At 58.7% G+C, this 14,269-nt stretch overlaps 1 protein-coding gene across 1 annotated transcript in view; it reads left to right on the top strand.

Moving 5' to 3' along the window:
* Positions 1 to 4,116: 4,116 nt before the first annotated feature.
* Positions 4,117 to 14,269, top strand: part of TMEM132E (transmembrane protein 132E) — a 54,716-nt gene continuing 44,563 nt past the window's right edge. The window contains 1 exon segment of the mRNA XM_053892238.1: positions 4,117 to 5,734. Coding sequence (XP_053748213.1) covers positions 5,668 to 5,734 — 67 coding nt within the window. The 5' untranslated portion in view covers positions 4,117 to 5,667.

Below are 14,269 nucleotides of genomic sequence, written 5' to 3'. Positions count from 1 at the left end.
CCAGGCTTATCCTTACACTGGGTTATATTCCTGTCTGTCAATAACTGGCTGTGTGACCTTGGGCCAGTCACTAGCTCTCTCTGGGCTTCGGGTTTCTTGTCTATACAATAAGAATATAGTGGATTCTTATCACAATCCTAATTGAGAACCTGACCCCCCTACTAGGGGGGATGGGGGAGGGTGGGGATTAACCGTGTAGTAATGACTGGTTGCTCAGGACACAGAAAGAAACTGAGCAGGGTAACTAAGCAGGATTTGGACCCCTGCCTGGTGATGGTGCCGGCTGGCCTAGCCTGGCTGGGGCAGAGGATTCACACTGGGGAATTAATTAGCTGTAGCACGGTGCTGTGCAAAGGACACTACCCTCTCATCAGAGGCTCCTGTCCCCGGGAACTCCTGTGCTGGCCTCCACAGCACTGCCTCCGCAGCCGCCCCCCCCCCCCCCCGGCATTGAATGTCCCCACTGACTATGAGTTTCTCCAGTCAGAGGCAATAGCTTTGTCACAGGGCATCTTGGGAACTTACATCTCACGGTAAAAGTGGTTAAATGGGTTACATACCTGAGTTGGAGCTCAGCTACTTTCTAGCTGTGCGAACTTAGGCAAGAGACTTAACCTTCTCTGAATCTCCGTCTCCTCATCTGGAAAATAGCAATAATAGTATATACTTTTTTTAAGTTTATTTATTTATTTTGAGAGAAAGAGAGGGGCAGAAAGGGAGGGAGAGAGAGAGAAAGGGAGACTCCCAAGCAGCTTCTGCACTGTCAGCCCAGAGCCCAGGGCAGGGCTGAAACCCACAAACCATGAGACCATGACCTGAACCGAAATCAAGAGTTGGAAGCTTCAACAGACTGAGCCACCCAGGCGCCCCAATAATAGTATCTACTTAACAGGGTTGTCACGAGAACCCAGATAATAATGCATGCAAAATGCCCAGAACGATGCCTGGCATATCAAAAACACTCAATAAATGTTGGCTATTATATGACTAGGCACTCAATATGGGTTTGTAGAACTAAGCTCTTGAACTTCCCCATCTGGCTCTTGTCTGTCTTATCCAACCAATGTATTCCAGTACCTAACACAATGCTTCACATATAATTAGAGCTCAATAGAAAAAAGTTGAAGTATTTAATAAAATGAATTAACTAATAAAATGAATGAATCAAATGACCTCAGTTTTTGCAGCTGTAAACGGAGAGGGCTAATGTAGGAAATCTCTGAGCCCCTCGCCAGCTGAGCCAGACTAGGATTCTAGGGGAATCCCAGGAACTCCCCCCAAATGGTGACTTCCCCTTAGTGAAGTCCCACGTTGGCCTGTCCATCTTCTCTTCTCCACAGGCATCCTGAAACACGGGGACATGCTGATAGAGCAGATGTCATCAGGTCCACCATGGTGGCAGAGGTGAAGCCAGGTGCCTGGATCAGCCTAGCTCCCTCGGGGACATCCACGCAGGGCACAGGGACCTGACATAGAGCCCCACTGACTCTTTGGCTGTCTGGCAGGAAGGTGGGGCTGCTCCAGGCAGCGCCCAGGAGCTGGGGATCTAGGACATTCCCAACCATTGCCAGCCCTCTGGCTAGAAAGACACCTGACCCTGAACAAACTGGTAACAGCAGAAAGGAGACGCCACCACCTGAATGAATAAGGCGTCCATTTGGGGAAGAAGAGTACATACATGTGGTCCTTCCTCCAGTCTGGGCTGCTACCCAGGTTCCAGGTGGGATCCATGAGGAAGCCCCACAGGTGAGGTAAGGGCAGTCTGTGGGTGTGGCAGGAAAGGACTGCAGGAAGGTGTGAGCCCCTTTCCCAGTAAATGACATACGGGATTGGGATTGTTACGGCAGCTGGCTGTGTCTATCTCTTGCCCACTGCTCTCTCCCTGAGCTCTAGAACAGTAACAGGCCCACGGGGCACTGCAGCTGGAACAACTTGGGCATTTTATTCCCCAGGTGGGCTGCCAGCAGCCCTCCACTCCCTAGGGTGAGGAGAACGAACTGCCATTTGGAGCAACAGAGGATAATCAGATATGCTGACCAGGCAGAAGACTCTTCGATTGGGGGGGTGGGGGGGACCAGAAGAACCTGGGACTGAAATTACATAGCAGGCTGCCCCCCTTTCCTGACCTTGTGCCTCAGTCTCCTCCGTAAGAGGAGCCAAAATGTATGTTGCCTTATAACTTATCACAGTGGCCATCAGTGATTGGCTGAAAGTCTGTCTTCCCCTCTAGAGTGGAAGTTCCATGAGGATGGGCTAGGTCTGCCTTAGCTCTCTGTTGTGAGCAGGGCCTGTGGGGCTGGAGTCACTCACTGAAGTGTTGTGAAAGGAGGGGGGAGGGGAGGCTACTTTCCCTTCACCTAAGAGCGGGGGGAGGGGAGGGTGGATGCGGTGCAGAGAAGAACCAGAAGTCTCCTGGGCTCGGTTTCCGGAGAAGGCTGGGAGAGTGGCTGGCACTGCTGGCCCACGTCAGCGGCAGACATCTGGGGAGGATGGCTTGCCCCACATCACTGGGGGCAGTGGGTCCTCAGCTCAGAAAAGCAAACTTGTGTCTCTCCTCTGGACTTACTCTTTACAGGCCCTGTGCCCCCTTCCATTTGGGGATGGAGAAAGGAAGGTGGCTTCTTTTCCCCCTTTCTTCCATACACGGAGCTCCTCGCTAGCCTCTCAGTAGGATGGTTAATAAGCCTTTGGGTGACATTAATTGCCGTGAGGCATTAGGGGCCTAATGAGAATCATCTTCCTTGATGACTCCAGCACCTTCCATCCATCCCCAGGGCCTCCAAGTGCCTGGCCAGCCCTCGGTAGCTGCGCCTCGGAGCTCCAGACAGATGTGGGCGTGGGGGAGGGGCGAGAGCGGCTCTCGGCAGGCCCCGGTTCTAAGCTGAGACAGCAACAGCAGGCTGCCAGGGAGGAGGGAGGCTTCCAGGAACCGTCCAAGCCCATTTTCCAAAAAGAAAATGCCAGTTTCCTGGATAACAGGGTTAAGAAGTCTAGGGCAGAGTCAGGCACATGGGGGACATAGATTGAGCACCCCAGCTAGCCTTGTTCTGACCTACATCACCCCACACTCTCTGGACGCATGCACAAGTGTGGCGGAGTGGCCCTCAAGACCCATAGCCACCACCCGCCCCCCATAAGAGGTATGTCCATAGGCTTGAAGACCCCGTCCCTCCCGAGTTGAGTGGCATTGAGATCCGGCCCCTGGGGGCTGGGGCCCGACACCCAAGGATGCTATAAAATCATTGCCATTGATCGAACGCCTGGCTGACGGTTGACGGTTGACTTGTCGGGTCTGATCTGGGTTGCGCTCTAATGGAACCGGCCTGACGGTGGGAAAGAACGCCACCCCTGTCGCCCCTCCCCCTCGTCAGCAGGTGCTCTGGTGAGTGTGCCAGAGGGGCAGATCCCCACCACTACCCGCACGTCCCTTTAAAGGCTTGCAAAACAACCTGTAGAAAGGCACGTCCCCCTCCTCTCCCCCCCCCCACCCCCAGCAGCGGACGGGTTTTTCCCCAGCTGCGCCCCAGATCCATCCCAAACGAAGCTGAGCCGACGAGTTCCCGCGCGACGGAGGGGCAGGGTGCGGCAGCTCGGTAGATTCCCACCCAGTGCCCCCCGAGAGCCCCGCAGAGACTCAGGGGGTGGGGGTAGAGTGCCCCCTACCCGCGCCTCTGGCAGAGCGGCTGGAAAGCACCTCCGGCGCCCGGCGAGGGGCGTGCTTCCTTTGAAAAGGGACATCGGTGGTTGCGGTGGCGTCTACCCGGGGGAAATGCAGCCACCGCAGCCGGCCGGCCCCGCTCGGGCCCCAGCGCTAGCCTACAATGGGGAGGAAAAAATAAAACATAAAAGAGAGGCGAGCGGAATCGCGAGGTCGGCCGCGGCCCGAGTCTCATTAAGGAGCCGCGCGCGCCCCCAGGCTGGGAATGCGGAATGGACACGTGGACCGGGGTGGGGGGAGCAGGGTGTGTGTGGGGGGGGGGTGTCTCCGAGGCGCGCGAGTCGTGGGCCGCGCGCTCCGGGCCCACGTGACCACGGGGAATCTGGGAGGGGAGGGGAAGGGAGCGAGCGCGCCAGGCTCCGCGCCCGCTACTGCCGGGGTGGGCGCTGAATCCCGGACGGGGGAGGAGGGCGGGCGGGCGCGAGTGTGTGTGTCTCTCTCGAGTCATTTACGGCGGAGCAGCCGGCGCGAGCGCCGAGGAGGCAGCGGCGGCGGCGGCGGTGGCTTCGTGCAACTGTGCTCCCCCCACCTCCTCTCTCTTTTTGCTCCTTGATTCTTCTCCCCCCACACACGTCCATGGGGAGCCGGCCCCCCTGCCGGCACCTCCTCTCGGCTCGGCCCCGTAGGCTCCAGCTGCCGCCTCCCTGGCCGCGGGCTGCGCGGGCGCCCGGTGCCTCGGCCCCTGGCGTGGCGCCCGGGTCTCGCCGCCCGCAGCCTGGGCTGGCGCGGCGCTCCGCTCGCCCAAACTGACTCCGAGAGAGGCAGCCGATGCCCGGCTGCACCGAGACAGCGCGCGAGCCGGTATCCGGGGGCAGGGTGGGGGCGGCGGGGAGAAGGAGACATCGGAGACTCTGAACCCCCGAAAAGTTCAAGGTTTGTGCAGGTCCCCCCGGGGAAGGCGACGAGCGAGGCGGAGCGGCGTGCCCCTCTGCTGAGACAGCGAGACCTGGGAGGAGAGGGGAGAGGCTCGGGGCCGCGGCGGGCTGGCCGGGCCCTTCTCCATCCTAGTACGGCTTACCGGCCGGGAGGCTGGAGTCGGCACCCCTGGCAGGGAGGGCGCGGGTCCAGCGCATTAGCCGGCTGTCCCGCTCCCCCGCTTCTCCGAGCCCCATCTCCATGGGGCAGCGCGTTCCGGCCGCACCACCCTCGCCCCAGCCGCGGAGCCGCTGCCCGGGCAGGCGGCGCTGAGCCAGCCTGCGTGGAGCCCGGGCCCTGGTCGAGACTGGAGAGAGCGCGCTGGAGCCGAGCAGCGAGCTCTGCGAGGGGACGAGCTGCTGGCCGCCTGTCTCGGGCATTTTGTCCCGGCGTCGCCCAAGGTGGTGGCGACCCGCGTCGCCGGTCTCAGCACCGCACGGAAACTTTTCCTGCTCCAGATGGATTAAAGTTGCCTGGATTTGCTCTTTCTTTGCGAAAGAAATCATTCATTTGCACCTAACCTGGAATTTCTATGCTGGGGCTGCTGCAGGGCGCTTGGAGGAAGGAAGCCGCGCTATCTATGTGGGGTTACTACCGAAACCGAAGAAACTGGGGCTTGCGTCGGAAATCTGCACCCTCGAGCGAGTTCGGGTTCGAGCTGGGCCTCGGGGCTGGGGGATCCAGCACTTGGCTTTAGGCAGTCCCCGAGACGCCGGTGGCCACTGGGCTCCGGGACCGCACGTGCGGCTCCCCCCTCGCCGCACAGATCCTGCAGGGGGCACCAGCCGGGGGAGGTGGAGGCTCCTCCCGCCCGGAGCTGCGCCCCTACCAGCTCCGAGGGTGTAGCCGGCGGCGCCTGGGACGCCCCCCTCCCCTCAAAGTGTCCCCGAATTGCACTCCCTGGCCCCCCAGAGCTTTCGGCAGAGACATTCGGGCGCCACGGCCACCCTGAGTTGGATGTGACCAAGCCCAGACTGGGGCCAAGTCGTCGAGGACTGTTGCCCCCTCGGCCCCTTCCCTCTCCCACCTCGGCCATGGCCCCAAGGATGTCGGGCCGCGGCGGCGCCGCCCTGCTCTGCCTCTCTGCTCTGCTCGCCCACGGTAAGTGTCGCGGCGCGGATTGGGAAGTGAAGATGCGGCGGGCGCCGCTGGAGGGGGCACAGGGGAGACTGGAGAAAGGCGAGCCCCCACCCTCCGGACTCGCAGCCGCGGTTCCCAGCCCGGCATCTCGGGCTGCTGCTCGAGTTACCTTCAGTCCCCTAGCCCTTTGGCGGGAGCGGCGGCTGCGAGCCCCGCCCTGGGGACCGAGACCGGCTCCCGAAAAGGGCGGTGGGGGGGGGGGGGGGTAGGCACTCCAATCCTTTCCTGGTTAGAAAGAAGGGTCCAAACCCTAGAGTCTGGAGGCGTGTCCGCCCACGGAGATCTATGGGGATCCAAGGGATCCGCTAGATCGCATCCGGGCTGCCCCTCCTTCCACTTTCACCCCCGCACCCTGCGGGGCTGGGGGCCGTTTGGGTCCGCGGGGATCCTGTCTTCGCCGCCGCGGGCGCGCAGGCCGGTGCGGGGCCGCGCCGCCGGCCGCCTGGCTTCCTGCGGCGGTCCTCGGGAAGGGAAGTGGACTGACCCGGGCCCCGGGAGCCGCGGCGGCTCGCCGCTCGCCGCCCGCCGTCCTGTGAGCTGCATCTAAATGGCCGGCTTAGCCGAGCCTGGAGGGCGGGGGTCTGGGCCACGGGCGCGGGCCGGGGCGGCGAGCGGCGCGCGGAGGGGACAGGCTCCGCGCTCTCGCGTTCTGCAATCTGTTGCGTCTGCTCCCTAGGCTCGCCCTGGGCTCCGCGGTAAAGGGGGTGGGAGAGGGAGGGGCCGGGGTTGGCGCGCTTTGGCAGTGGGACAGCAGGGATACGGGTAGGGGACAGAGGGTCGCTGAACAGCACCCCCCCCCTCCCCAGAGTGGGAACTCCGAGCCGACGGGAGAAGGCTGCAGCGGGCCTTCCGCAAGCTGGAGGCGCTCCAGGAGGCGAGGGGCGCTGACCGAGCGGGGAGGGAGAGAGCCGGGGCAGAGGAGGAGAATGGAGAAGAGAGGCCCCCTGCCCCCTCCCAACACGAAACCAGCAGACCTGGGACACATTTCCCCCACCGGGGGTGGGGGTGGGGAGGGCTTTGTCGCCCCACGCTGAGGGGTGAGCCTGGACAGGCTGGAGGCGGCTTGGATGGAGAGGGCAGGGGGCTCTCCGGGTTGATGGAAGACCCTCGATGTGTCGGGCTCAGCGTTTGCCCACATCTGCCCAGTCCTGAGGGGCCGGCCCAAGCCCCTCTTGAGCTTGCCCCCGGCCTCTAACCGGCTGCCTCTCTCACCCTGACCAAGGCGCGTCCTCAAGGTTGAAAGAAGAAGGAAAGGAATGGGTTCCGGGAATCTGGGGGCCTGGGGTTAGGAGTGGGTGGGGAATAAGGCCCACCTTCCTCTAGGGTAGATTGGCTCTTCTCTGCCGGGGTGGGGGAGTTGACTCTGGGTGGGAGCCGGTTGAGTTCAGTTCACCAGACACAGCCAACCTCAGTTCTTTATCAGAAAAATGGGCAGGGCAGCGGGAGGGGGGTAGGGGCAGGGTGAATGCAGCTGGGAACCAGAAATCTCGGCTCTGTGTGCAAGACTGAGGGTGGGGAGGGGGTGGGGAGGTGGGCTGTGCCCGTCTGGGCACTGGAGGTGCAGGGGCTGTGCCTGTGACCCGGCCCTGCTGAGCAGGAAGTGTGGGCGCCTAACAGGAGGAAACTGAGCTGGGGCCTGGGTCTAGGTGTGGTTCTGCCCCGCTCCTGCAGTCTTGTGTCTTATTGTCGGGTCTCCTTTCTAGAACCCAGCCATGGCCCCACCTGGGGGCAGCTCAGCCGCTCTTATTAGGTTCCCACTGCCCAGCTTCCTGACCCCTCAGCCTGGTATTAAAGATCCTTTCTCCTCCCTCACCTGTTAGAATCCTGCCTGCTTCCAGAGACCCAGCCCCAGTGGGGCCTTGGCGTCCTGGCCCTGCTTTTCCTGAGGGGTAGCAGTCTGCTTCGTTTCCTCCTGAGATGTTCCTGTCTTTTTTGCACCCCGTTAGTCCTGGAGTGGTCGAGGCAGAACGGTGGGCTTATTCTCCTCTGTCCCTCCACACAGCCAGTGCTAGTATGCACAGGACCCCTGGCTGACCAGCAATCAGAAAGAAGCTATTTGCAGAGGTGGGGTGGGATTCCCCCACTGACCAAGTGGTTTCCCTTCCTGGTTACCTGGCTCCCTTTCTGAGCCCCTTCCCGGAGTTCCCATGCCATGCCTCAATCTCCCCATCCTCAGGGAAGGGTGCCAGGAGATGCTCAAAGCTTGGGGAACTCCCCACTCCAGAGCTGGATAAGGCCAGAATCGCAGAAGTTCCTCCCCTCTTCAGAAACAACCCGTCTTCCCTGGACTTTCCTCCTTCGGGGCTGTGTGACACCCACCCACCTGGACCGTCCCTCTGTCAAGAAAAGCGGTCATGGATTTAGTCTCACTTCAAGCTAACGGTTGGGATTTCTGGGCTCTCCAAAGATGCTGAGATAGGGGAGGGACTTGTAGTCTTCGGTGCCCGGCAGGCCACTGAGGCCACAGGCTTCTGACCACACAGCCAGACTGGGAGCCAGATAGCCTAGGTTTCTGTCTGACTCTGGCGCCATCCGGCAGGGTGACCTTGGGCTGTCTCCCTTATGCTCCCCATCTTGCACAAGCAGTCCCTCGCGGCCCTGCCCCCCTCACATTCTGCCAGAACCGCTGGGCAGATACCACATGTGGACAGAACCCACTACGTTTTTAGGGCCCAGCTCAGCCTGTGGGGCAGCAGCCCTTAGCCTCAAGGCTTCTGCCAGAGACTATCAGAGAAGGCCACTTTCCTGCATCTGGTCTTTGGGGAGGCTTTCTGCTCCATTTTTAGTTTGAATGGGAGTTTAGGGGGGCAGGGTGCTGGTTAAATGTGTTGTAGAGCTGATAATGTCAGCCTCCTACTCAGTAACCTGCACTGGCTCCCCGCTGCCTGTAGGATCAAGGATACACTCTTTGGCCCCCCCTCCCTCCCGGGATCAGAGGCCCTACACGATCTTGTCTAGGTCTGCGTCTTCTCCTCGGTGGCACTTCCTGCCTCTCCGCTTGTGCGCCCACCAGCCCCTCCCTCTGGAATACCAGCCTCCAGAAATCCTTACCTCGCCATCAGAACCCAAGTCAAACCTCATCTCATCCAGGGAGTCTGCCTCTGTTACCCCTTGGCTTCCCACCAGCAGCCCCCACCCTGTGACAGAAACAATGGCTTTTTCTAGTGCAGCCTTGGCTCTTTGTGAGGCCTTTCCAGCACTCCTCGTGCGCCGGAGTGTGGGTGTGTGAAGGGTGTGCGTGAGCCTGTTTGTGCATGTGCACCCCTCCTGGTCCCCACGTCCTTGCATTTAGCACAGAGGCTATGTGTTCTTCATTTTTGCCCCACTCTCCAGGGCTTGACACATGGTAGGTGCTCAGAAGAAAGGGATGGGGTGGGAAGACAGCCCCGTCTTGAGGGGCCCTCCCAGTCACAATTGAAAAGGGAGCTCTGGGGGCGCCTGGGTGGCTCAGTCGGTTAAGCGTCCGACTTCGGTTCAGGCCGTGATCTCACGGTTCGTGAGTTCGAGCCCCACGTCTGGCTCATCCCTGACAGTATAGAGCCTGCTTGGGATTCTCTCTCTCTCCCTCTCTCTCTCTCTCTGCTCCTCCCCAACTTTTGCTTTCTCTCTCTCTCAAAATAAATAAATAAAGCTTTAAAAAAAAAAAAAAGAAAGAAAGAAAGAAAAAGAAAAGAAAAGGGAGCTTTGGTGGTGGAAGGCAGAGGGGGGGCATGCAGAAGCCAGGACAAGGAGGAGGTAGGCAGAGACACCAGGAAGAGAGCAAAGGAATGGGGCAGGGCCGTGCCCACACCCTCTTGAGGGGCACATATAGGGTACACATCTCTGGAGTGACATGTTATAACAGCACTCCATAGGATACGAACGTAGCGTCCCACGGCAATCTGACTGAACAACCTCAGATGCGTGCGTCCTCACCTTTTGGTCCCCAGCCTGGCAACCTCGAGCCTCCCTGGTAGGTTGGGGCCACGCTCTCCCCACCCCACCGATGACCCTTTGGAGATGCACGAGGGACACCATAGAAGAGGGTCAGCACTGACCCCTGGAGTGAGGAATGGTGTTCCCCCCACCCCCCAACGCACACCCCCATCTTGGTCCTGGCCACATGGAGCCCTACACCACAACACAGCCTTGTTATGTTTAAGACCAGTAGGTGGGGATGTGTTATAAACTTGGCGGCAGAAAATGAGCTTTATTAGAATCCTGAGGATAACTCAGTGCTTGGCTGTAGGAGGCAAGGCCACGTTGGAACATGAGGGGAGGGCTTGGGGCAGCCTGGCTGGAACTGACGGACCCCAGGCCTGAGATTGGCAGTGAGTGCTCAATGAGGCTGCAGAAACTGAGACCCTTAGAGGCACTAACTCCAACCCCTGCCACCCACCTAGGGCAGGGGGGTGGGTGGGGGCGAGGGGAGGGCTCGCCTTGCTGCCCTACACATGGTGATGTCCATCCCCAAACCTGTGACTGAAAAGGACCACACAGCCACCGCTGCAGCCCTCACACAGATGAGGAAACGGACTCTCAGAGAGGGACGGGGATTGGCCAAGGTCACCCTGCCAGTTTGTTCTGGAATCAGAACTAGCACCAGAGCCCAAAGGGAGTTCCTGGAGTGGCCGTCTGCTCCAGGCCACTTGGCAGGGATCCCACCATCTCTGTTGCCGCCCCCCCAACCCCATCTCCCGGCTTTGTCCGAAGACGCGTTTCTGGCCTCAAGCCAGCCTCGAGTCCCAGCCAGTCGAGACAGCCAATCACCAGTGGCATTCACAGACTTCGCCGGGCACAACAGGGAACGTGGAGGGGTTCCGGACATGATCTTCAGCTCTCTTTCATGCGTCCAGTTGAAGAGATGAGAAAAAGGCCCAAATTCTGAAATTCAAGGTAGTTTGAAATCAGAATTCCCTAGGAGAAGGGAGGCGGGGGTTCGGATCCTGAATTTGTCATCCGCTTGCTGTGCAACCACAGTGAAGCCATCTCCCTCTCTGAGTTTTTTCCTTCTCTGTCAATGAAGGGACGGTGTCCCCCACACCCCCGTCCACGTCTCTTGTTGTGATGGACAAGCCTGCTGTTTCGTCCCTTAACGTGTCTCTGCTCTGTGCGGTGCCTCGCTGCACAGATGCCCACATTAGATGCTAACAAGGGGATCGGCTTCCCTCTCTCCATTCCCTCCCCAGAGTTCTCCTTACTTCTTCCTTGCAGTACTCAACACAGAATTTTAATAAGAGATTAATGAGCCAGGTGTGGTGGGGGTTTTTTTTTAAGAAAATGAATTTCTTTTTCTATTTTCCTACTCTTTTTACGTGGAAAGGGGGCCTCCTTACCATCAATTCAGTCAGCTCTGCTGCCCTCCAGCTGTCCCCAAGGATGGGACACTGGTCTCTGGGAGGCCAGTGCAATAACAGGGCACAAGCCTCTCTGGGGACACATGCAGAGAGGCCAGAAGTCCCCTTCTCCTTTCTTCTGTCCTGTTTGCCCCTTTCAGTCCCGCCTCCCCCAGCCCCCCCATGCACACACCTCCACCCCAGGCTCTGGAGACAACCCAGCAGGATGTATGGGACGTTGGAAGCAATTGCCTGGATTACTCAACGCTTGTTGCAGCAGAGAATGAATGCAAGAATGAATAATTCGGTGCCGGAAAAAGGTGGAAAAGGTAATTGAAGGAAATCCCTTTTGGCCTAAATTTTCTGCCTTTGGAAAGTTTTGCTTTTTTTTCTTTTAATGTTGCATTTATTTTTGAGAGAGAGAGAGAGAGAGAGAGCGCAAGCCAGGGAGGGGCAGAGAGAGAGGGAGGCACAGGCTCCAGGCTCCGGGCTGTCAGCACAGAGCTGGACGACGTGGGGCTTGAACTCCGAGTGGCAAGATCATGACCTGAGCTGAAGTCGGACGCCCAAACCGACTGAGGCCCCCAGGCCCCCCTGGAAAGTTCTGCTTTGTATCAAACTTGAATCCTTCCTGCACTCTCTTGCTACATTCTCGCCCACACCTTCTTGGCCTGTGAGGATAGGCAACCCGTTACTCTCTTCTCTTGAGTGACTTTTCCTGTTCTGCCCACACGGGAGACAGGGGGCAGGGCACATGCTTACTGGTGGAGTTTAGCAGCCTGTCTCCATTTCCTAGGCCCCTACCTCAGGGCCCTCAGAGCTGGGGAGTGATATGCCCAGGGTCAGCTGGGTAAACAGGACAACACTCAAAATAGTTGAGCTTTTCACAGGCATCTTTCTCCAAGAAGCCAGGTCTGAATGGCATCAGACCCTAGAGAGCAGTCCCCTGGCGGCCGGGACACCCTTAACCCTGAACCCTTGCCCAGGCACCCAGTCCCAGAGGTGGCCAATCCTTAAACAGAATGAGTCACAGTTGCACTGAGTGACAACCTCCCTGCTTTTCTGAGGGACAAAAGGAGAAGAGGGAAAATGTTTCTACCTCCCGGGAGTACCCAGTATGACAAGGGGCATCACGGTCTCGTGCCAGAGAAGCCCCAGTCCGATGAAGGAGGCACAGCCCAAGCCCTCAGAGATGGCCTTTGTCCCCTTGCACGGTGAGGGTCTGACGGAGAGAGACAAGATGACCACCTTCGCCCAGAAGCGCGGGGCCCCACCTTGCAGACCTCCTCCTCCTCTCCCCGCCGCCCCCAGGGCTGTTGGAGAGCATGGCTCTGGGCCAGAAGCGAGTGTGTTTTGGGTGGATTGATACAGACGATGCAGCAGACTTGTCACGGCAGGAGAACGGTGTCACGGGGAGCTCGCAGCACAGGCTCACGCTCACATGTGCACCCACATGGTCATGGGCACACCCAGACATGCTTGAGAGATCAGGCAGTCCTTTGGGGTTCAGATCCACAAGCTCATCTGAGTTCCACGGCAGGGGCGGGGCGAAGGCAGTGCTTGCAATCCCCATTTTACAGATGGCAAAACTGAGCCTCCACAGAATCCTCACCACACCAGCTCTACTTTCTAACCCTGAACAGGGAAGTCTTCTTTGCTGTACCTGTCTGTCTCTCACAGGGAATAAGCACGGACATGGACAGACAGACACGTGGGCTCCCTCATCTCGAGCTCCTCTCCCCTTACTCTCTAGACCTCTTTCAGTCCCTTGAATGAATGTTCTTTTCCATGCCAGAGCCTCTGGACATGCTGTTCCCTCTGACCAGAACACCCTTCCATAGCCATCTCCTTGCTCAGCCTTCAGGCCAGAGTCTAACCACACTTCCTCTTGGAAGCCCACCCTGATTCTCAGGTGGGCAAAGACCCACTGCCTTCTGCAGCTCCTTGCCGATTTGCCGTGCGCATAACTGTGCTGTGTGGCCTCCCGGCTGGCCATAAGCATGAGTGGACCTGGAAAGTGGGTGGCCTCTTCCCGGCCGCTGTATTCCCGTGGTCTGCTGGGAGGTCTGGGACAAAATAGGCGTTTGGTGATTTGTCAGGTGAGTCAGTGAACATACCCTAGTGCGCATACTTGTGTACATAGACACCTTCCCCGTCACTCCGTGAGTATTCAGTCGGTGCTTACTGTGGGCCAGGCACCGTCACTCCATGAGTATTCAGTCGGTGCTTACTGTGGGCCAGGCGTTGTCTTAATCCGTGAATTTAACAAAAATCCCTGCACTCATGGAGGCTGTGTTCTTGTGGAAGGTGGTGAGGCACGCAGACAGCAAGTAATAAATATACTGTATTAAATAAGTGAATTGTATGTTAGAAGGCAAAAGGGGCTATAAGGAAAATAAAAAAGGTAGGGTATGGGGAATTGGGAGTGTGTGTGTGTGTGTGTGTGTGTGTGTGTGTTTTGGGAGGGGTTGTGCAGTATAAAATGAATGCTCACTTGATAAAGTGTCATTAAGCACACTTGAAGGAGGTAGGAAGCGAACAAAGCGAGTAGGGGAATATTACAGAGGGCAGGCCCTAGGGCAGGAGTGGGCTTGACCATTCAGATTCAGCAAGGAGGCGAGACTGGGCTGGACAACAATGCAGGATGAGGACAGCTGCGGCAGACGGGTGGCTCTTGTAGGAACATTGACTTGTAGGCTCAGGGAAATGGGGAGCCATAGCAGGGTTTGGAGCAGGGGTGACCTGAGCTGCAGGCTTGCAGAGCCCCAGAACCTGTGGGGTCAGTGCCGCAGGGAGGGACCTCTGTCTGCTCCCTTTGGCCCATTGACCGTCACAATCCCGGCTGTGCCTGCCTTTCTGGCTGCCCCACAGCCACCCCATCGGGGGCAGGCCCAGGGTGCGGAGGGGGCAGGCTGCAGCAGAGACGATCCAAGCATTGGCAAAGCTGATTTCCAGACCCGCCCGGCCGAGGAGCCGTGTGGCTGTCTGGCCCTCCTCTGATGGGCTTGGACCTCTGGAACTGCAGCCCTGGATGCTTCCGCGGCCTCTTCTTGCCAGGCCCCCACCATCGCCTCCGTGATGGATGCCAGATGCCAGTATCTTCATCTCAGCTGGGGCATTTGGGATGCTAAGTTAGCTGCAGTTTATGTCACAGATTCTGATTTTTTTTTTAACTAATTAT

This window comes from Panthera pardus, unplaced genomic scaffold, assembly GCF_024362965.1.
Source record: "Panthera pardus isolate Hobbes unplaced genomic scaffold, ASM2436296v1 HiC_scaffold_3, whole genome shotgun sequence".
In the NCBI taxonomy this organism is placed as follows: domain Eukaryota; kingdom Metazoa; phylum Chordata; class Mammalia; order Carnivora; family Felidae; genus Panthera; species Panthera pardus.
The sequence above is the reverse complement of the archived record's forward strand: the minus strand, read 5'-3'. Positions and strand labels throughout refer to the sequence as shown.